We start from the raw sequence: 18,268 nt of genomic DNA, 5'->3' as shown, positions 1-18,268 counted from the left end.
GCAAGGGAGGCTGCCCTCGGGGGTCAGCGCCTGGGTTCCAGCTCCCAGGGAGGCCCAGGCTCTGCCAGGGTGGGGAGGCGGCCCGGGGCTGGGGTCTGAGGGGGGCCGGGCGCTAGGCCGAGGCTGGCAGTCGGAGGCTTGTGCAGCTGGGCTGTGGGGCCAGGTCTGAGGCCGGAGGGAAAGGGCGGCTCATGGTGCCCACCTAGGAGCTGGTGCGGTTACTGCAGGAGGCCGGGGAGGGAGAGCCACGGGTTGGGGATGAGGAAGCCAGAGGGTCTTGGGGATTTCTGGGATCCAGGCGTGGCCCCAGATTCCACTGCCGGCCACAGGTACCCCGTGCAGGGGTCAGCGGGACGCCGCATGCTTGCCAAGCCCAGGAGAAGCCCGGACGTCCGTGGCCGCTCTAGAGGCCGCCCTGCAGGACTCTACCAGTGGGTCGCTGTCCTCTTGGGCGCCACCATCTGCCATGGGGCCAGCCAGGCTGGCCTTGGGGGAAGCCAGCTCCGGACCCCGCAGCCTTACCAAGGAGAGGAAGGTCCGGGGGGTGTGTTAGAGCCAGCCAAGAGATGAGCGGCTCTGGGCCAGTCCGGCTCCAGTGTGGACGAACCTGGTCAGGTGTGCGCTGGCTTCGGTGACAGGTTCCACCAGAACCAGCCGGGAGAGATGTCCTCGGTCCCGTGGGGCGGTGGAGCCAGGCCTCTCTGACCCTGGCAGCACCGGGTGGCATGAGCACGCAAGGCGGGGTGCTGGCTTCCCGGGGTGCTTCCGAGAACACGTCAGCTCTTCAAGCATCTGTGGCCAGACTGGCTCTTCCGGACCCCAAGGCTTAGGTGGGGCCTTGGTCCGCGTCCCTGGGGGCGGGTGACAGGATTTGGGGCAGAGGCCCGGTCAGGCCAGCCCTGTGGAGCTTGAGGCTCGGATAGATACAGACTCACAAACACCCAAGGGCGGAAGCAGGCCCAGGTACCCGTGGGGCACCGCTGCCCAGCGGCACACTTCCTCGGGCCAGGACCCAGGAGCCCTGTGCTCCAGGGTCAGGTGGAGGGGGAGCCTCAGAACGGGCCAGGACCCAGATGGCCCACCCCGACGGTGGCAGGCCCCTGTAAGGGCATCTGGGTGCCGGTGGGGCCGCCCCCTCAGCTCTGCTCCACCCCAGGCCGGCCTGAACTCCGAGGTAGTGACACGTATCTCAACCATCCTCGTCCCCAAGATGTCTGGCTGGGTCGGAATGCCGTGGGGACAGCCCAGCTCGGGGCCCCAGGCAGCGCCTGAGCTCAGGGCTGGGCCCTGACCTCTGTCTGGACCTGGACCCTGCAGGGTCTCCTTAGGGCTGTCCACACCAGCCCAGAGGGGTCAGATGTCAGGGTGAAGGGCCCCGGTCCCCTCTTATTAAAGAAGCACCATCCCAGGGCACCATCCCTGGGGCCCTGAGGGCAGACGGGACCCCCGACCCCCACACTCCAGCTTCAGGACAGCTACTCACTGCCAGCAGCAAGGGCAGGAAGGCCCTTCACAGGCCCCGGATATGCACACCAGGGGGTGTGTCTGGGAGCGCCCCGGCCCCCACCCAGGAAGCGCTACCACACCTGCCCCCGGTCCTTCCTGCCCAGGGCTGGCTTCTAGGTCAGGCCCCGGCACGACGTCCCAGAAGAAGGAGCGGAGGGCGCTGCTGGATCTGGCTGCGCAGCTTGGGGTGTGCCGGGGACCATGGCTTGGGGGGCGTGGGGCCAGACCCGCGGGGTCCCTGTGGGGGCTCTAACCCTGACAGCTCTGGCTGAAGGGATCCAGGCCAACCAGGGACAGACCCCAGGTAGCTCTGTCCTTGGCCGTCAGCCCAGACATGGGCTTGAACCTGAGTCGGATCCCAAGAGTGTGGCTGCCGTCTCCGCCCCGGGATGTGAGGCCTCTAAGGAACCCTGTCAGGTGAGTGGGAAGAGAGGCTGCAGGGACCACACGAAGGAAGATGGGGTCGCTGAGGAAGACAGCTGGGAGAGTCAGGGCACTTGGTCCATCCCACCCACCCTGCCCTAGGACCCCCAGAGCTCCCGGGAGGAGGGGGCCCTTGCGGACCTGGCGGCGTACACCGCGGCCTGCCTGCAGGAGGCCGGCTTTGTGAGGACGCAAGCGACAGAGCTCACACTGCCCTCAGCTCCGGAGGCCCAGGGCCAGCCTCTGGAGGCGCAGGTGAGCCATCGCCCCCGCCCCGCCCCCAGCTCCTGCTGTTGAGTTCCAAGGTTGGGGCACGGCTGCACCGGCCCCGCGGGGGTGTGGCCATAGGGCGCTGACGTCTGTTCCTCCCCGCCAGGTGTATGCCCTGGTGAGCCGGCTGCTGGCGCAGGTGTCCAGCCTGGCCGAAGGGAGGCCCCGGCGGGCGGCCCTCCGGGTGCTGAGCGCGCTGGCCCGGGAGCACGCTCGGGAGGTGGTGCGTGCGCTGCTGCGCAGCTCGCTGTCCCCGGACCGGTAACCCGCCTCCCCCAGGCCAGCAGCCACATCCCCAAGGCCCCCAAGCAGCTTCCTTCCCCCTTCCTGATTGGCGGTGGGTCGGGGGCGGAGCCTCTGAATTGCCCCGCCCCGCCCCGACTCGGGTCCTCCGTCCCCTCCCCAGCCCTCCCGCCTCGGGGGTCCTCAGGGATGTCCTGGCCTGGCGGCCTGCCTTCCCCCTCCAGGTCACAGTGGGAGCCCAGGCCGGGGCTCCAAGGTGGGACGAGCGAGCCAGGTGGCGGCTTCTCCCCAGCGACCCTGGCTCTTGGGTCACTCTGCTCAGGAGAAGTTCTCTGGGGTTTCCTTCTGTACAGGGACTGTGCCCAACACCAGGTCTGTCGCCCTGCTGGTGGCCCCAGGGATTCCTGATCTGCCCCCGCCGGGCAGCTCAAATTTTTCCTCTGGGGTGTGTGGGTGGAGTGCCCTGGGGTCGGTTTCCCGACTCCTCCCCAGGCTGGAGTCCTCGGGGCTGCCTCCCACCCTGACCTGGGGACTCCCCACATCAGACCCTGTCTCAGCGGCTCCCACCCCCAGGGCGGTGGCTGAACTGTGGCCCAGCCTGAGCCGGAATCAGTGCGTGAACGGGCAGGTGCTGGTCCAGCTGCTGTGGGCGCTGAAGGACCAAGCCGGGCGGCAGCTGGAGGCCTTGGCGGTAGGTGAGGGGCCCACGCAGCCGGGGAGTGGACCTTGGGGGTGGGAGGGTCTGGCCCCGGGGTGGGGCACCAGGGCGGCAGGCCCGGCGCGTTCATCACGTCCCTCAAGGGTCCGAGGCCTCGTCCTAGCTCTGCGGCGGCGGAGCCTGAGCCGGGCGGCTTGTTCCGCAGGCCACTCGGGCCCTTGGGGAGATGCTGGCTGTGTCTGGCTGCGTGGGTGCCACGCGGGGCTTCTACCCACAGCTCCTGCTCCTGCTGGTCACGCAGCTACACCAGCTAGCGCGGGGCGTGCGCGCCCCTGGCTCCCCGAAGGTGTGGGGCCCCTCGCAGCGAGGGCCGCCGCCCAGCCACGCCAGGTGAGGGCCCGCAGCCCCAGCCCAGGGAAGGGGGGCGGGGCCGGTGCCCTCCCAGCGCTTCCACCCACCCGCTGCTGCCCCTACCCAGCTGCGCGGTGGAGGCCTTGAAGGCCTTGCTCGCCGGGGACGGTGGCCGCATGGTAGTCACGTGCATGGAGCAGGCCGGAGGCTGGAGGAGGCTGGTGGGAGCCCACACCCACCTAGAAGGCGTCCTGCTGCTGGCCAGGTGCGGGAGGGGGCGCGGGGGAAGAGGCGGGGGCGGCAGGCGGGGCCGGCTGGAGGCTCCTCCAGGGGCGGCAGGGGAGACGAGAGAGCGCCCCATCTCCTTCCCATCCAGTGCCATGGTGGCCCACGCGGACCACCACCTGCGAGGCCTGTTCGCGAACTTGCTGCCACAGCTGCGCAGCCCCGACGACGCGCAGCGCCTCACGGCGATGGCCTTCTTCACCGGGGTGAGCCTGCTTCCCACCCGGCCGGGGAGGGGCGCCGGCGGCGTGAAGCGGCCCTCGCGCGCGCTGACCGCAGGGCCCCCCCGCTCAGCTGCTGCAGAGTCGGCCCACGGCGAGGCTCCTGCGGGAGGAGGTCATCCTGGAGCGGCTCCGGGCCTGGCAGGGCGACCCCGAGCCCACCGTGCGCTGGCTGGGTCTGCTGGGCCTCGGCCACCTGGCGCTGGACCGCAGGAAGGTGAGGGACAGGGCCGGGGGGCGGGGGACCGGGCCGGGGCAGCGAGGGGCCGCCCACGAGTCGCTGCCCCCGCAGGTGCGGCACGGGAGCAGGCTGCTGCCCGCGCTGCTGGGTGCGCTGGGCGAGGGCGACGCGAGGCTCGTGGACGCGGCGCTGGGCGCGCTGGGGAGGCTCCTGCGGCAGCCGCGGGCGCCCGTGCGCCTCCTGAGCGCCCAGCTGGGGCCCTGGCTACCGCGGCTGCTGGACGACGTAAGCCCCGCCCCTCCAGGCCGCGCCCCCACCCCGCCCCACCCCCGTTCCGGCCCATCCCTCCCCCGCCCCAGACCCCCCCCACCCGGCCCCCGGATCACCGTCGTGACCGCAGCCTTCTCCGTCTGTCCTGTCCGCGCCCTCCCACGCAGGCCAGGGAGTCGGTCCGCGCCTCGGCCGTGGGGCTTCTCGGGACGCTGGTGCGGCGGGGCCGGGGCGGGCTCCGGGTGGGGCTCCGCGGCCCCCTCCGGAAGCTGGTGCTCCAGAGCGTCATCCCTCTGCTGTTGCGCCTGCAAGATCCCAGCCGTGATGCCGCTGAGGTCAGCTACCCCCCAAGACTGTCCCTTTGCTGTCCCCACCCGTGCCCACCCTGCGCAGCTCCTTATATTTCTACGAGGACCTCAGGTGCCAGTGTCCAGGGCTCCCGGGTTCCTGGTCTTTCCTGACCACTTGCCCTGGGCTCTTCCACGTCTCATCCTGGCTACACCCTGGCTCCCTCCAGCCACTTTCTGGACCCTAACCCTGTTCCCTTCCCCTGCCCTAGAGTTCAGAGTGGACCCTGGCCCGCTGTGACCAGGCCTTACGTTGGGGCCTGCTGGAGGACACGGTCACTGTGGCCCACTATGACAGCCCTGAGGCCCTAAGCCGCATCTGCCACTGCCTGGTCAGTAGGGGGAGGTCGGTGACAGCGATGGGGTGTGGTCAGCTGCCCACTTGGCCCGGTATGCACCAGGCACTACCCCAAAACTCGGTCTTCTCCCTCTCCCAGCCAAGGTGGCCGCAGGTCTAAGACTTCTGGCCCTGAGGCATTGCCCTGGGGGTTCCCCTGGCCCCCCATGCCCTGGGCTGACGTCTGCCACCTGCTTTCCATGTGCCATGGGTCCTGCGATACCGTCATGGCCCTGTCTGCCCCCAGGTTCAGCGGTACCCAAGTCACACCCCCAGCTTCCTGAGCCAGACCCAGGGCTACCTGCGGAGCCCACAGACCCCTTTGCGCTGGGGCGCGGCCGTGCTCCTAGGTGAGTGAGGCAGTCCTGGTGTCTGTCCCTCGCGCTCAGAGCTCTGGGAGCCGGACCGGCCCTTCCCTGATGAGTGCCGGCGGCCAGCGCTCACGGGCATGTCTCGGTCCAGGCTTCCTCATCCACCACACCAGCCCTGACCGTGTCCACCAGGACCTGCTGGACTCTCTGCTCCAGGGTGAGGGCCCAGCTCGCTCTCCGGCATGTGGGGTCCTGGAGAGGCTGGGGGCGTGAGGTGGCAGCGGATGGGAATGGACGGGTGGAGAGCCTGGGGCCTGGGATACGTTGTGGTTCTGAGAGCTCTCTGGCCCTGCCTGAGCTGCTCTGTTCCTGCAGACCTGGGACAGCTGCAGAGTGACCCAGAGCCCGCCGTGGCCGCCGCGGCTCATGCGTCCGCCCAACAGGTGGCGCTGCTGGCCCGCGCCCAGGCCTGGCCCCGCCGCCCAGGACTCTTCAACTTGCCCCTGCCTCTCCTCCGCCCAGGCCTCTGGCACCGCAGCCCGCCCTCCCGGCCCCCACCAGTCTACCCCAACAGCCCATTCCAGCCCCGGAGCGTCATAGGCCGCTGGGGCTGCCTGGGACCCGAATGCGCCTGAGCCCGAGCCAGCCTGAGGGTCCCCGGGGTCGCAGACAGGCAGCGCTCCGCTCCGGGGCCAGTCCTGGCAGGGGCAGGTCAGGAGCAGCTCCCCTTGAGGGCCCCCCCCTGGGCCCGGGCCTGGATGGGCTCCAACCCTCCCTCGCTAGGGACGCACCGCCACAACAGCCTCGTGAGCCAGGACCGGGGCGCCTTCTGTCCAAGCGCCATCTTGCCTGCAGCCCGCCTTGTCTCTTGCCCGCGTGGGCCCATCTGTCCCCATTCAGGCCAGCAACCTGAGTGTGCCCACCCCCAGTTTGGATGGCACCTGGCACCTAGCTGGGTTCCGATGGGGGTCATGGTGACCCTGGCCCAACCCCGGGAGCTGGTGCCACGAGAGGCCGCCTGCTTGCTGGGTCTTCACGTATGGCCTCCCCCCTCTTCCGCCTGTCTGGGCTGTCCTCCCCAGTGGCCCAAAGTCCCCCATCACATGTCCCACTCCTCACTGGCCTGTCACCATCGCCCCCACACTCCTGTGCATCGCGTCACAGAAAGGTCACCAGACCTTTTCTGGGTTCCCCCTGACTTACCCACTGGAGGCTGGAGGTGGGCTTCAGGTGTGGGGTACCACCTCCTGCCCCCTCCAGACTGAGCCCCAGGTGGCTCCCCAGGGCCCTCCCTGGGCCAGAACGAGGGCAGAGTGACGGCACGTGCTGGGAGGAAGCGGCTCTGGGTCCTGGCGGGCCCCTCCGCCCGGAACGCCTGTCTTCAGACGTTCTCTTGCCTTCCCAGACCCAACCCCCAACGCCATGTCCTCAGAGAGGCCTTGGCTCATGCCGACCTCTTGGAGGGCTGAGACCCGTCCCTCCACGTCTGGGGACTCCTTGGGGTCCCGCCTGTCCCCTGGGGGAAGTGGTGAAATAAACACAGGTGCGTTACAGGGGTCTGGTATGAGTCTGGGAATTGGGTCTGGGCCAAGTACGGAGTCCTGATGACCATGGCCTGGCCCGTGGTCTGGCTCAGTCTGGGATGGTAGATAAGGCAGTGAGTATCGAGCGAGGAGTAAGGGTCCGCCCGCCGGGGGTTAGAGTCAGGCCGGTTCAGGGTCCGTGTTTACGGCCAGGGAAGGCACGGTTCACCTGAGACAGACAGAAAGCTCCGGAGCTCAGGCAGGAAGGTCATTAGGTCCTGGAGGCCCACGCGGGCCAGGCAGAGCGCACGCGTCGGTGTGGAAGCAGGGGGTATGGTCTGGTGTGTCCGTTTAGAACTAACGAAACGTGTCCCCGACCTCCGGGGCCCTCAGACTCCCGAGGGAGGCTGCGAGAGGGAAGGAGAGGGCCGTTTGGGGGTGTCCCGGGAGGCCGTGCGGGCCTGGGGGCTCGAGCCAGTCACCTGCCCGGCAGCACCGCAGCTCCCAGGGTGGGGGCGCTGGGCAGGGCTGGGTGTCCGCCTTCGGTGTCCCTCGAGGCAGCGGGTGTGTGCGGGGACGTCCTGCGAGCCCCTGGGTTGATCTGGGCCCGAGGCTGGGGCAGGAGCCCCACGCTCGCCTCAGTAACGGCCGCTGAGGTCGGAAGCAGGCCCAGCCCCCCAGGGCCGCCGCCCAGGAGACAAAACCTGGGCTGAGGGATGGCCGCGCTTCCGTCACCAAGCAGGGCACGGCCGGCCAGAGATGCGCTCTGGAAAGGAGGCCCCGGGCTCCGCGGAGGGCTCGGGCAGGCGGCACCCGGCCCCTTCTGCCCCAGGTCCGTCGTGCCCACCACCCTCCCGGAGCGCAGGCTGTGTCCTGCACAGTGCGTCCCCCGGCTTGTGGTCCTGTGCCCACCCCCAGCTTGCTGTGCCCCCCAAGACCCTCTGCCCGCCAGCTGGCAGGATGGAGGACGTGTGGGGCGCAGGCTGCTTTGTCCTGGCATTCATTCCGCTCTCGGGCTGGGGCACGAGAGATTCTCTGGGGCCGAGGTCCTAGCTCTGAGACTACAGTCCCTCCTGTTCGGTGAGTCCTGGGGCCCCCTCTCAGGGGCAGCCACGGCGGAACCCCCCCTTGTCTACCTGCCGGCGCACAGGGGAAGGCCGACTGCGGTTCCCACCAAGGAAAGGCAGATTTCCCGGCTGTGCACGCTCTTGGCGAAGAGGCCTCATCGGTCCCGCCTGTGCCTGCCCTCGGGTCCCCCTCTGCCGTGGGTGGCTGAGGCCTGCGAGTGGCCAGGGATCTGCACCTCAGGGGCCAGGACACCCCACCCACACACAGGGACAGACTCTTAGCCTTGAGCAGATGTGCCTGGACCTTGACCAAGCCGTTCAGAAGAAGGTTAGGGTTAGGTCGACACAGCCCCAGGAGGACCAGTCCGTGTTCCTGTCAGACAGCCGTGCTCTGGTCCCCGCTCCGTCCTCGAGGCCACAGCGGGGCGTCCTCAAGTTTCCCGGGCAAGCTGCTCTGCCGCCATCGCTCGGGGAGGCCGGCCTTCAGGGGAGGGCCAGGGCCCAGCTGTGTGGCCGGTCCTCTCCAGCGGGACCGGGTCCCAACACCTGGCAGACCCCTTAGCCTCACCCCCAGAGCAGACCTCGTGCTCCCTGCCCGGTTCTGGGGCCGCTTCAACTCCATGAGCCTCTCTCCCTCGTACACCACATTTATTGACTCTCTCAACGCACAGCCCCGGGACGAACTGGCCACGGGCTGACTGGAGCTCTCGGCCCCTGGCGGGGTGGGGTGGTGGGGTGGGCTCCAGCTGTGTCCCACCCCCATGTCCCTGCAGCTGCCCAGGGGAGCTGGAGAGCAGCTCAGCCCCAGCAGCTGTCCGGGCTCAGCCCCAGGAGCAGCACCAGGCAGGCGAAGAGAGCGCAGGTGAGGTCCTGGGCCTCTGGCTCCCAGCGCACCTGGGGGGCGTCCGCCTGCACCTCCAGCCCACATTCCTCCAGCAGGACCCAGGCAGGCGTCTCCGGGCCCCAGCCGCTCCCCAGGAGCTCTGGCGGCAGGGACACGTCCCTACGCTGCTGCCAGGGGCTGCTCTGCTCCAAGATGCTCCCCACCTGCTAGAATGGGGAGGGAGGTTGTTGTGAGCTGCCCGTGCCCGCCTCCCCCCATCGCTCCTTCCTAGGAGCCCCTGCGCCCAGCCACCCGCATGTGTCTTACCAGGTCCAACCGCCCAGATAGCTCTCCGGTCTCCAGCATCTTCCCGAGCACCGCATGCTGGGTCTCAGTCAGCACTGGGGCGACACTTCCGCTCAGAAGGGGTTCCAGAAGGCCTGGCCGGACAAGCCCCTACCCCTGCCCCGCCTGGCCCCACCACAGGAGCCTCTTACCGGCCAGTGCTTCCGCCAGGTAGAGGACAGGGCGCGCCAGCTGCCCTTCTAGCTCCCCGGAGCTGTTCACCAGGCACTCCAGGACGGCGCCCGCTGGACCTTCCAGGGTGGGCACCACCCCACAGCTCAGGCCCTGTTCCAGCTGGGGACGTGAGGCCGGCCGGTGAGTCCGGGCAGTGGGCGCGGGCCCCTCCCTCAGGCCCTCCAGTCCCGGGGCTGCTCACCTCGTCCTCCAGAGTTTGTAGGCCCCGCTCTTCCCGCAGCACCTGTGCCACGCCCGCCAGCAGCTGCCCGCACAGTTCCCGGGACAAGCACCGGAGGGCCTGGGTCTGGGCCGCCACCTCTGCCTGCAGGTCCTGGAAGCTTCCCGTGAACGCAGGACCGACCTCAATAAACCCGTCTGTGGCAAGAGGACTAACACTGACCTTGGAGAACCCTGGTCGGGAAGGGCAGACTCCCGGGGGGCAGAATGAGGCTCCCACCCACGTTCCCGGTGTTGTCGAGCTGTTGTCTGACCTGACTGTAACTCTAAGCCTCCAGAGAGCTGGCGGTCGCTTGTGGGTCTTTCAAAAACCGGCTGGCGGTCTGGGTTGGGCAGGATGAGTCAGGGCCTGGAGCAGGGCCCTGGGCCTCACAGTGCATCACCACCAACCAATACTGGCAGCCCAGGGCAGGAGCAAGGCGGGACCGAGGCAGGGGTGAAGTCGGGCGGGGCTGGTGTGGGTGTGTCCATAGAGCTCCCCTGCCCCCAGGGCCAGTGAGTTTCCTGTGGCACCCGGGACCCCGGCCGGGGCCTGCTGGCCGAGCTGGGCTGCGCAAAAGGCCCGGGGCTGGTCGGGAGGTGCCCACCTCACCTTCCTTGGGTGGCCTGAAGGTCTTCGGCCTCTTGCCCCTCTTGTCCCAGTAGAGGAGGACATCTGTAGCCCGGTGGGAGCAGAGATGGGGGCAGGTCGCCCAGTGACCCCAGCCTCTGCCTCACCCCCGGGGGCTAACCTGCCCCCTCCCAGGCCCGACCTTGGCTCCTAGGCCGCCCGGGAAGCTGGGCCTCCTCGCCTCTCTGCCAGGGCCGCAGGAGGCACCCCAATCCCAGCTCACCCCAGTCAGGGTCAACGAGCAGCTGGGCCACTTGGAAGGCCAGGACGGTGCCCGCAGGGATGCTGACCTTCTTCTTCCGGCTCCGGCGGCCCTGGCCTTGGCCCTGAGGGGCGGAGAGGGGCTCGGGCCTGGGCTCTAGGTCATGGGCTGAGGAGGCTGGTTGCTGGTGGGGGGGGTTCTGCCTGGGGACACCCCGCTGGCCTCCCCGACCCCTGCCCAGTTCCCAGCTCTCGCCGCACACCTGGAAAGATAAGGCTCCAAGCAGCGCAAATTGGCCGGAGCCCTCGTGCTTCTGGGTCTGGCTGACGGTCACCTCCTCCTGCGTCTGCAGGACCTCTGTCACCACGAACACGTCGCTCTTGCAGTTGCGCAGCTGCCCCAGGACCTTGTGCTCGGGCTGCCGCAGGCGCCTGTGGCAGGTGGTTGACCTGGAGGCTGTGGGGGGTGCAGGGGGGTCCTGCCCTCCCCCGCTGTGGGCCATGCTGCTGGGGGCTGCTGCGGCCCAGGAGCCCAGGACCTCCGGGGGGGCTAGGCCCTGGATTCCCATCATTCCCTCCCTGGGGGCTCCCAACAGTGTTCCTGGGGGGTGGGCCATGGTGGGGGAGGCACAAGACCCAGGAGTGCTCCGTGGACACCGGCAGACCCTGGAGAGACCCGCCCCTCGGCCGCTGCTCATCTAGCTGCTCCTTCCCCCATTCGCTGCCCCTCCCTGGATTGAAATTTCAAAACTCGACCCTGCACTGCTGTTCCTCGTCACCCCTGCCGCGTGTGGGCTCGGCTCTGCCCGGCCACGCCGGCCCTCAGGATGCCGTCACCCATCTCCTCGGCAGCCTCCTCCCCCTCTGCCGGGCTCGGCGTGCCCCTGGGGCCTGTAGTCCCCCCACCCCGGCCGCCGTGCTGACCCTTGGCCTTTCACGGCCACCTGGTGACTCCTGATGCCCCGGGCTGGTGACCCGGGGGCTGCCCGGGGGCTCACCTCTCTCGCTTCATGGCGTCCCAGACGTTGGGGTCCACCTTCCGTGTGCACACTTTCATCGAGATCCTGAGGTACTCGGACACCGATGCCTTGCCCGCGAGCCTCCCCTGTCCCGCGGCTTCCAGCTCCCCGCCGCCCAGCGCCTCCCCGTCCGTGCAGTCGAAGACGCGGATGGGCGTGCTTTGTTTCACGTCTAGAGCCAGACCAGAGCTGAGGCCCCGTCCCCCCGTCGGCCACCCGCCCGCCCGCGCAGAGGGTTGGAAAGGCTCTGTTGTTGTAAGGCTGAGAGCCTAGAGGCGCGGAACGGGCAGCAGGCCCCCCGTCCGTCCCCTCCCAGCGGACGGGGTACCTGGTTCTGGGGCGCCAGGCTCCAGAATGTCCCTGATGGACAGGTTGATGCCCGTGTAGCGGACTTTCTGGAACCGCGACATTGGGAGCTTCCTGCGCAGCAAGCAGTAGGGCTGGAAGCCGGCGGAGCTCTGCAGGCTGTCCATGGGGATCAGCTTGCCACCGTGGTCCAGCTCCCGGATCACCCTCTTGACCACGCCCTCGAAGGTAGATGCCATGGCTCCTGAGGGGGACAGATGGGCCAGCCGTGTTGCCCTCAGGGCTAGAACAGTGGGGGATGGGGGCACCAGTCGCTGCTTGGATGCCTCCACTGGCAGGGAGCTCTGTTCCTCCACAGGCCGGCCTGGGACGCTCTGACGGGCAGAAAGCTCCACTCCTGCTGCTGACCACTCAGCACAGGAACAGTGTCTGCCCCGTCATCCCCTCGCAGCCGCGCCTGGGGCTTCTGCGCGCCTCTAGGCTGGGATGGGGTTCGCAGGCCTCTGTGGGACTCAGGCCACCCGCGCCTTCCGTACTGTGGCCGGAGTGCCCACGGGAAGCCCCGGAGAGCCCGGGACTCTTAGTGCTTGCTGGGCAGGGGGGCAGGGGAGGGCAGAGGTCTCAGGGTGCCCCCAGCCCCACACTCTCACTGTTGCAGCCGCCATTTCCCAAGGTGAGGCGTTCAGAGGGCTGGAGAAGCAGCAGGGCCCACCAAGCTTCCGGGGACTTGGCAAGGGGCCACAGCGAGGCTCTGCCACAGGGTCCCCAGCTTCCAGGGATGCCCTCTAAGGCTCTTCCTGTGCCCAGAGTTGCATGAGCCCCCAGCCCGAGGCTGAGGCTTCAGGGACCAGAGCCTACAGCAGGCCTGACCCAGGACACAGGAGCCCTGGGCCCAGACTGAGCAGCCAGCCTTTCCCGATCACTCCCGCCAGCCAGTGACCTTTGAGCCCCGCTCCTGATCTGGATTCAGAGTGGGCCACGGGGTACCTGGAAGGGCCCCCCCTGCGGTCGAACCCAAACCCAGACGGGGAGCCCAGAGGCCCCAGGCTTCCCTAAGCTGGTCTGGGAGTGTGCTGGGACCACGTGGTCCCCCAAAAGGGGCGGCATCGCCCCCACTCAGCCTGAGCTCCCCCTCACCAGGCAGTGGGGCCGGCACTGGGCGTGGGCTGCAGCTCACCGCGACGGTCACCCCTGGTTCCGGGCCCTCGACGGGAAGCAAGTCCGCCCTGCAGACCGGAGCTGGGAAGCGTGCGGGGAAGGGCACGGCTGTGGGAGCCCAGACCCAAAAGTGAAACTTGAGTCTAGTGACGTGACCCGGCCCTCCCAGAAACGCCCCCGCCAGTGCACCCCGTGGGGCCCCACCCGCGGCCCCAGCGCCCTCGCCTCTCCCTCCAGCGGGAGGTACTTCCCGTGGCTTCCTTCTCACAGCTGGAGCCCAACAGACTCTGAAGGCGCAGACGGCCCCATGCCGAGGAGATGTGCACATCCACACCCAGCTGGGAGCCGCCAGCCGGGCCTCGCCCTGAGGCCACTCCACGCCTGCCAGCCCATGTCACAGACCCCACGGAGCAGGGGGGCGGGGGCAGAGGGACCCGGGCAGAGGGACCCTGCGGGGCCGCAGACAGGCATGCTCAGCCTCGCCCTCTCCTCTCCTACGTGGGTTCAACAGAAACAGCAGCGTCTGTTCACGCACTCGCCTGCCGCGAAGGCTCACGCAGCATCCCCTGAAACACCAAAGCGTAGCAGCAACTCAGAGGTGCATCAGCCGAGGAACGGGCTCGGGACCTCCGTCCAGGGGAAGACCCAGGAGGGAGGGAAGGACATACTGACGGCCCGGGACCCGGATGAGCCTCAAACGCCCGCCCAAGCCCTAGAGACAGAGTAGATGAGAGGTCGCCGGGTTGCGGGGGTCGGGGAGTGACGGCTGACGTGTACACGGTTTGTTTCTTTCTCTTTTTATTTTAAGATTTTATTTATTGAGAGAATGGGAGCGAGTGAGCACGAGAGGGGAAGTTCAGAGGGAGCAGCAGAGCCCGATCCAGCGGGGAGCCTGACGCGGGAATCGCTCCCACGACTCCGGGGGCCCGACCCGAGCGGCAGGCCGTTGGTCAGCCAACAGCCCCCCAGGGGCCCCACGTGTGTGCTCATGCGCGTGTTTGGGTCTGTACACGCTTGTATGTGTTGTGCGCGATCTCGGGTTGGGGGGCCGCAGGCCTGTGCCGCACCCGGGGTTGCGGGTACCAGAAGGCTGTCCTGCCTGGTCCCCCTCTGGGGGACCGGGCGTGAGGCAGGGGCGCCAGGCAGGAGCCATCGGCGGGCAGGAGGGGCAGCACCTAGGCCATGTGGGCCACGGTGACCACGGAGGGTGGCCCACGGTTCCCGCCTGCCTTGAGGCCGTTTCCTGGGGCTGCGACCCCTCGGGCTGGGTGCGGCGGGGCGGGGGGTGGTGAGTCTGCTGCAGTTCCTTGGCCCGGTTCCAGTTTTCCAGCAATAGCCAGAGTGAGAGGGACTTGCCAAGCCCAGGGGCTCTCGCCGGGACTCCTGACTCTTGACAGAGGACAGAGTTCAGCGTGACAGGACAGGAGGGAGCCGGCCGGGGAGAGGAGCTGGAGAGAAAGTGGGAGGTGCTGGCCCTGCGCCCTGTCCCCTCCGTGGTTCCCTTTCAAAGAGCAAAGGGGGCCACCAGGACTGAGGGCGAGGGCCAGGAGCTCTGGGGCGACACCATGTCCACCTCAAGCCCACCCTGTGTTACTCTGAAGTGGGTGGGGCTGACCTGGGGGTCCACAGCCAGGTAGGACACACGTCTCTGAAGGCAAGCCATGACCCCAGACTGAGGGCCCCGGTATTTCCGTGTGGGCGCCCTGAGGTGGAGGACACTTGCTGCACCCAGGGACACTGCCTCCAACGCCGGCTGGCAGGGGCGTGCAGGGGCTGGCGCAGGGCGGGTGGTGGCAATCAGTGCAGATGCTGCTGTGCGGGTGTCCAGCCCTGAGCAAACACACAGGCCATTAAGATCCCAAAGATAACCCAGAGAGCTCTGGAGGGCGCCGCCCCATCACAGAGGAGATGGGACAGTGGCCTGAGGCAGCTGCAGTCCCGGCTCAGGGTGGTGGGCACCAGGGGCAAGCACCAGGGGCCCCAGGTTCTGCTGGGTCCGCGACAGGCAACCGTGCAGCCCATCGCCTCCAACCCGCCCCCCGCCCATAAGGGCGAGCAGCCTAGGGCCAGCTTCACCCAGTGCTGACTCTTGTATGGACATCCCCCGGCTTCATGCAAGCGCAGGTGCCAGGAGGTCGTCGCCCTCGCTGTCTACAGGCCGCCCTGGGTGCTGCGCTCCCCTTCCTCCAGCGGTTGCCCCTACCTACCCTCCCCCAGACATCCCCCCCTCCCCAGTCTCCCCTTCTGTCCTGCCCACATCTCTGTTCCACCCTCTGACCCCCTGGAGCCCTTGCTCCAAAAAGCAGATGCTATCAGGATTCGAGACCTCTGACCCAATGCCGCTGCAGGGCCAAGCGCAGACGAAGTCCCATCTCGTGGGGACGGAGCCCCCCGCGGGGCATCCCTCCTGCTCAGCACGGTGGCCACCCCGTCGGTAGCCCAGGCGCTGGGGTGCCTCTCCCCAGCACTTGCTCGGCCCACGTAGGGGAACTCTGGGGAGTGGGCCAGCATCAGAGCGGGGGCCCTGGCGGCTCAGGGGCAGTCCAGGGGCGCCCCTGGACTCAGGAGGGGTGTGAGCGGCAGGAAGGCAGCTTCCTTTGAAAGCCCCCTACTGCGGGACCTGCTGTGATGTCTGGGGTTTCCTGAGCTTTCCGCCTGCTGTGGTGCGGACCACAGAAATCCACACCACGGGGTGGTCCTACCCCAACGGGGCCTCTGCTCCAGGAAGCGGCCCCCTCGCTCTGGCTTCCGGTTTTCTGGGTCCCCCTCTGCCCAGGCTGGGAGAAGCGATCACTGCTGCTGGATGGAGTCCAGGCGTTGCTGGGGCGGCAGGGGAGGAGTCACCGGTGGGACCCTAGAAGAGGTCTGCTCAGTGCTGGGCCCTGAGGAAGGTCTCCGTGAGATCCACCCATCCAGGTCCCCAAGAGCCTTGGGGAAATGCCGCGATCGAGGGAACCGTAGACCCCAACACTTCTCTCCAGAAGGATCTGGCTCAGAGAGTCTGAGGGTCATGCTTTTAGTGAGGGTTGGGGGTGGGGTGCGATGCCAGCGTGAAGCAGGGTCCCTGGGGTCCCCGAGGGCGGCTCTCTTCTGCAGTAACTTCCTGCTCCCTTCCCTCTGGGAGGAAAGGCGAGGGGGCACCCGTGGTGGAGTGGTCCCGGCCCGCCGACCACCTGTTCCCACCTGAGGACTCCCAAAGGCCTGTTTATCTAGAGGGAAGAAGTGGGCAGGGGCGTCCCCAAGGGGTGTGTGTGCAGGTGGGTGGGTGGGAGCAGGAGGCCGATAAGGCAGGACGGACTGTAGATTTTGTGCAGATTCTGTGATTAAAGTGTGCTTGATCTGTCATTGCCTTTAGACACGTGCTGCGGCCCAGTGTGGGGACGGTAGGAGGGGTGCTCGCTGGCTTCATGCTGGGAGTCAAGGCAGAAGTGGCTGCAGTGGGCAGAGCTCAGGAAGGAAGCAGCCGGCCTGGGCTGCAGGGCGGAGGAAACCCGCCAAAGGAAAAGGGGAAGCTGTGTGTGGGAGAAGGTGGGGGCCACGAGGCGTTGGGGAGAACACAGCCCTGCGAGGACAGAGAAGTCCTTCATAATGGATTCTGGCACCTGCACAGCCCCCTGGGAAGGAGCCCCTTGGGTTGGGGGCTGAGGACCGGTGGAGGAAGGCTGCCCGGACTGTGGGTAACCAGCAAGACCCAAGGAGTGTGGGGGACACGGCCAGCCAGCAGGAAGCTCCGGATGTGCCACTGGGGAGGATCAGAGATGAGGTCCGGAAGATGCAAGTGACCCGGAAGACGGCTGTTGTGGGAACCGATTGTGCTTTGTCTTCACACGGGGGCGGGTCCGGGCTCACAGTGAAGGGCTATAAACAGGCCAAAGGTTTCTGCCTGGTGTTCAAGCAAAGGGTCATTTGAGAGGAGTTCCTAAAAATGAAACTACTCCAAAAAGTACTCAGGGTCTCGGCACACTTTGCAAATTCCCCTTCAGAAAAGGCTCTGCCGATGTCCGGAGTAAGTGGTGTGAGTTTCTGCGACCCTCCCCGGGGCTGACACTGAAGGCAGGTTGTTCCCGCGTCTGCCCATCTGAGGGGCGTCAGGGAGACACTGTGGCTCTGCCTGCTAAGACCGGTTTGAGTAAGTCGGCTGCACCTGATCTCCAAAGGGCACATCCTCTCTGCCACCCCAGGTCTGGACAGCCTGTCCTGCCGCAGAAGAGGCTCAGGGCTAGACCACGGGTCTCGGTGTGTGCTGGGGAAAAGACTACCCCAAAGCTCAGCGGTGTAAACATCTGTTCCTTGCTCATGAATGTGTGGGCTGTACTTAATTATGCCACCCGAGCTGGAGACAGCTGAAAGGGGTCCTCTCTGCCGCAGGGGGTGCTGCCCGGGGTTCACGGCCTGGAGCTGGCTGGGTGATGGCCGTCGGGGGCTCAGTGGTGTTACTGGACACGTGCTGCCCGCCCTGACTCGTTCACAAGCCGGTGGCCGGCTGAGTCCCCAGAGAAAGAACTCAGGGTCAGCCCACAGAAGAGCTTTCCAAGATCCCAGGTGGGAAATCCCGTCTCAGATCTGAGAATCCCTCCCCTGCCCTCAGAGTTCTGCCAAGGCCAAAGACTCCTACCCCAGTCCTGGTAGGTAAGTCACTCCCAGCCGTCCACACGCCTCCGCCCTAGGGTGCCTCCGGCTGCTTGTGGCGGGGGGTGGGGGGGTAGACACGGACCCTGTAGTTAGGGTTCAGCCAGGACAGTGCAGTAGCAGAGGGGAGGGTACGGCGGAGGGTGGTAGGGACCCAAAGGACACAGGAAGCAAAGATGGTTCCAGATAGATCTGGCCTCTCGGCAGAGACATGGGGGTCGGCAGGGTGCCCGGCGCTGACCCGGGAGGCGGCCGCTGGGCGGGCCTGCAGCTGTCCCTGCTGGCCGTGTTGCACTCGCACACGCGGCAGGAACGACCAGTTTCCACGGAGACCTTCGCGGGTCTGGGTGTCACGCCGGCGCAGGGCTAACGTCCGCCGCGGTGCGCGCCGCGGGTGCGATCGCCACCGCTCCTCCCGTTTTGATGACTTTTGCGGTAACGGTTTCCTAGCAAGTGCCCCACTGCTTGCCGCCTTCATGCCCGCGTGTCCGCGCCGCCGGAGGACTTTCCCGGGACACCGGCTGCCGTGCGGGTCTGCAGCAGACGCGTGTTTCACTCCGTGGCGCCAAAAGTCACGACGTCTCAGCTGCCCCGCGACGACCCTGCAAGCGCCGATCCGGGGTCAGCGCGAACGTCCGGCGCCGCAGCCATCAGCACCTCCGTCCCCGAGTCTCGGCCGGACAGGATCCCTTAGCGGGTGCGCGCTGTCCATCCCCGCCTCACGCGCCCCGCCCCCGCCCCCCCCCCCGCGGCCGCCCGTCTCACGCGCT

General features: G+C 67.7%; 2 protein-coding genes across 11 annotated transcripts; one reads left to right on the top strand and one right to left on the bottom strand.

The window, feature by feature from the left end:
• Positions 1–34: 34 nt before the first annotated feature.
• On the top strand, positions 35–6,954 carry MROH6 (maestro heat like repeat family member 6). Of its 7 annotated transcripts, none has more exons than XM_059395293.1 (15): positions 35–1,923; positions 2,101–2,184; positions 2,306–2,422; positions 2,667–2,814; positions 2,988–3,133; positions 3,306–3,490; positions 3,579–3,716; positions 3,828–3,942; positions 4,031–4,174; positions 4,250–4,423; positions 4,576–4,743; positions 4,968–5,087; positions 5,340–5,442; positions 5,555–5,620; positions 5,779–6,954. In XM_059395293.1, exons 1-15 carry the CDS (start codon positions 1,708–1,710, stop codon positions 6,036–6,038), a joined length of 2,184 nt encoding a protein of 727 aa, XP_059251276.1. In that variant the 5' UTR covers positions 35–1,707; the 3' UTR covers positions 6,039–6,954. The 7 variants fall into 7 exon arrangements, with proteins under 7 accessions (XP_059251276.1, XP_059251277.1, XP_059251275.1 ...); XM_059395294.1 differs by having other exon boundaries at positions 2,032–2,184; positions 3,378–3,490; XM_059395292.1 differs by having other exon boundaries at positions 2,032–2,184.
• Positions 6,955–8,346: 1,392 nt separating this feature from the next.
• Positions 8,347–13,684, bottom strand: GSDMD (gasdermin D). Of its 4 annotated transcripts, XM_059395304.1 has the most exons (12): positions 13,405–13,684; positions 12,849–12,977; positions 11,734–11,955; positions 11,385–11,577; positions 10,650–10,818; positions 10,409–10,511; positions 10,168–10,230; positions 9,830–9,898; positions 9,538–9,713; positions 9,314–9,455; positions 9,144–9,217; positions 8,347–9,043 (listed from the first exon to the last, which is right to left on the bottom strand). In XM_059395304.1, the coding sequence occupies exons 1-12, from the start codon at positions 13,430–13,432 to the stop codon at positions 8,792–8,794; spliced, it is 1,620 nt and encodes a 539-aa protein (XP_059251287.1). In that variant the 5' UTR covers positions 13,433–13,684; the 3' UTR covers positions 8,347–8,791. The 4 variants fall into 4 exon arrangements, with proteins under 4 accessions (XP_059251287.1, XP_059251285.1, XP_059251286.1 ...); XM_059395302.1 differs by lacking the exon at positions 13,405–13,684 and having other exon boundaries at positions 12,849–13,197; XM_059395303.1 differs by lacking the exon at positions 13,405–13,684 and having other exon boundaries at positions 8,347–9,040; positions 12,849–13,197.
• Positions 13,685–18,268: the final 4,584 nt, after the last annotated feature.

Source organism: Mustela nigripes, chromosome 3 (genome assembly GCF_022355385.1).
Source record: "Mustela nigripes isolate SB6536 chromosome 3, MUSNIG.SB6536, whole genome shotgun sequence".
Classification (NCBI taxonomy): Eukaryota; Metazoa; Chordata; class Mammalia; order Carnivora; family Mustelidae; genus Mustela; species Mustela nigripes.
The sequence above is the reverse complement of the archived record's forward strand: the minus strand, read 5'-3'. Positions and strand labels throughout refer to the sequence as shown.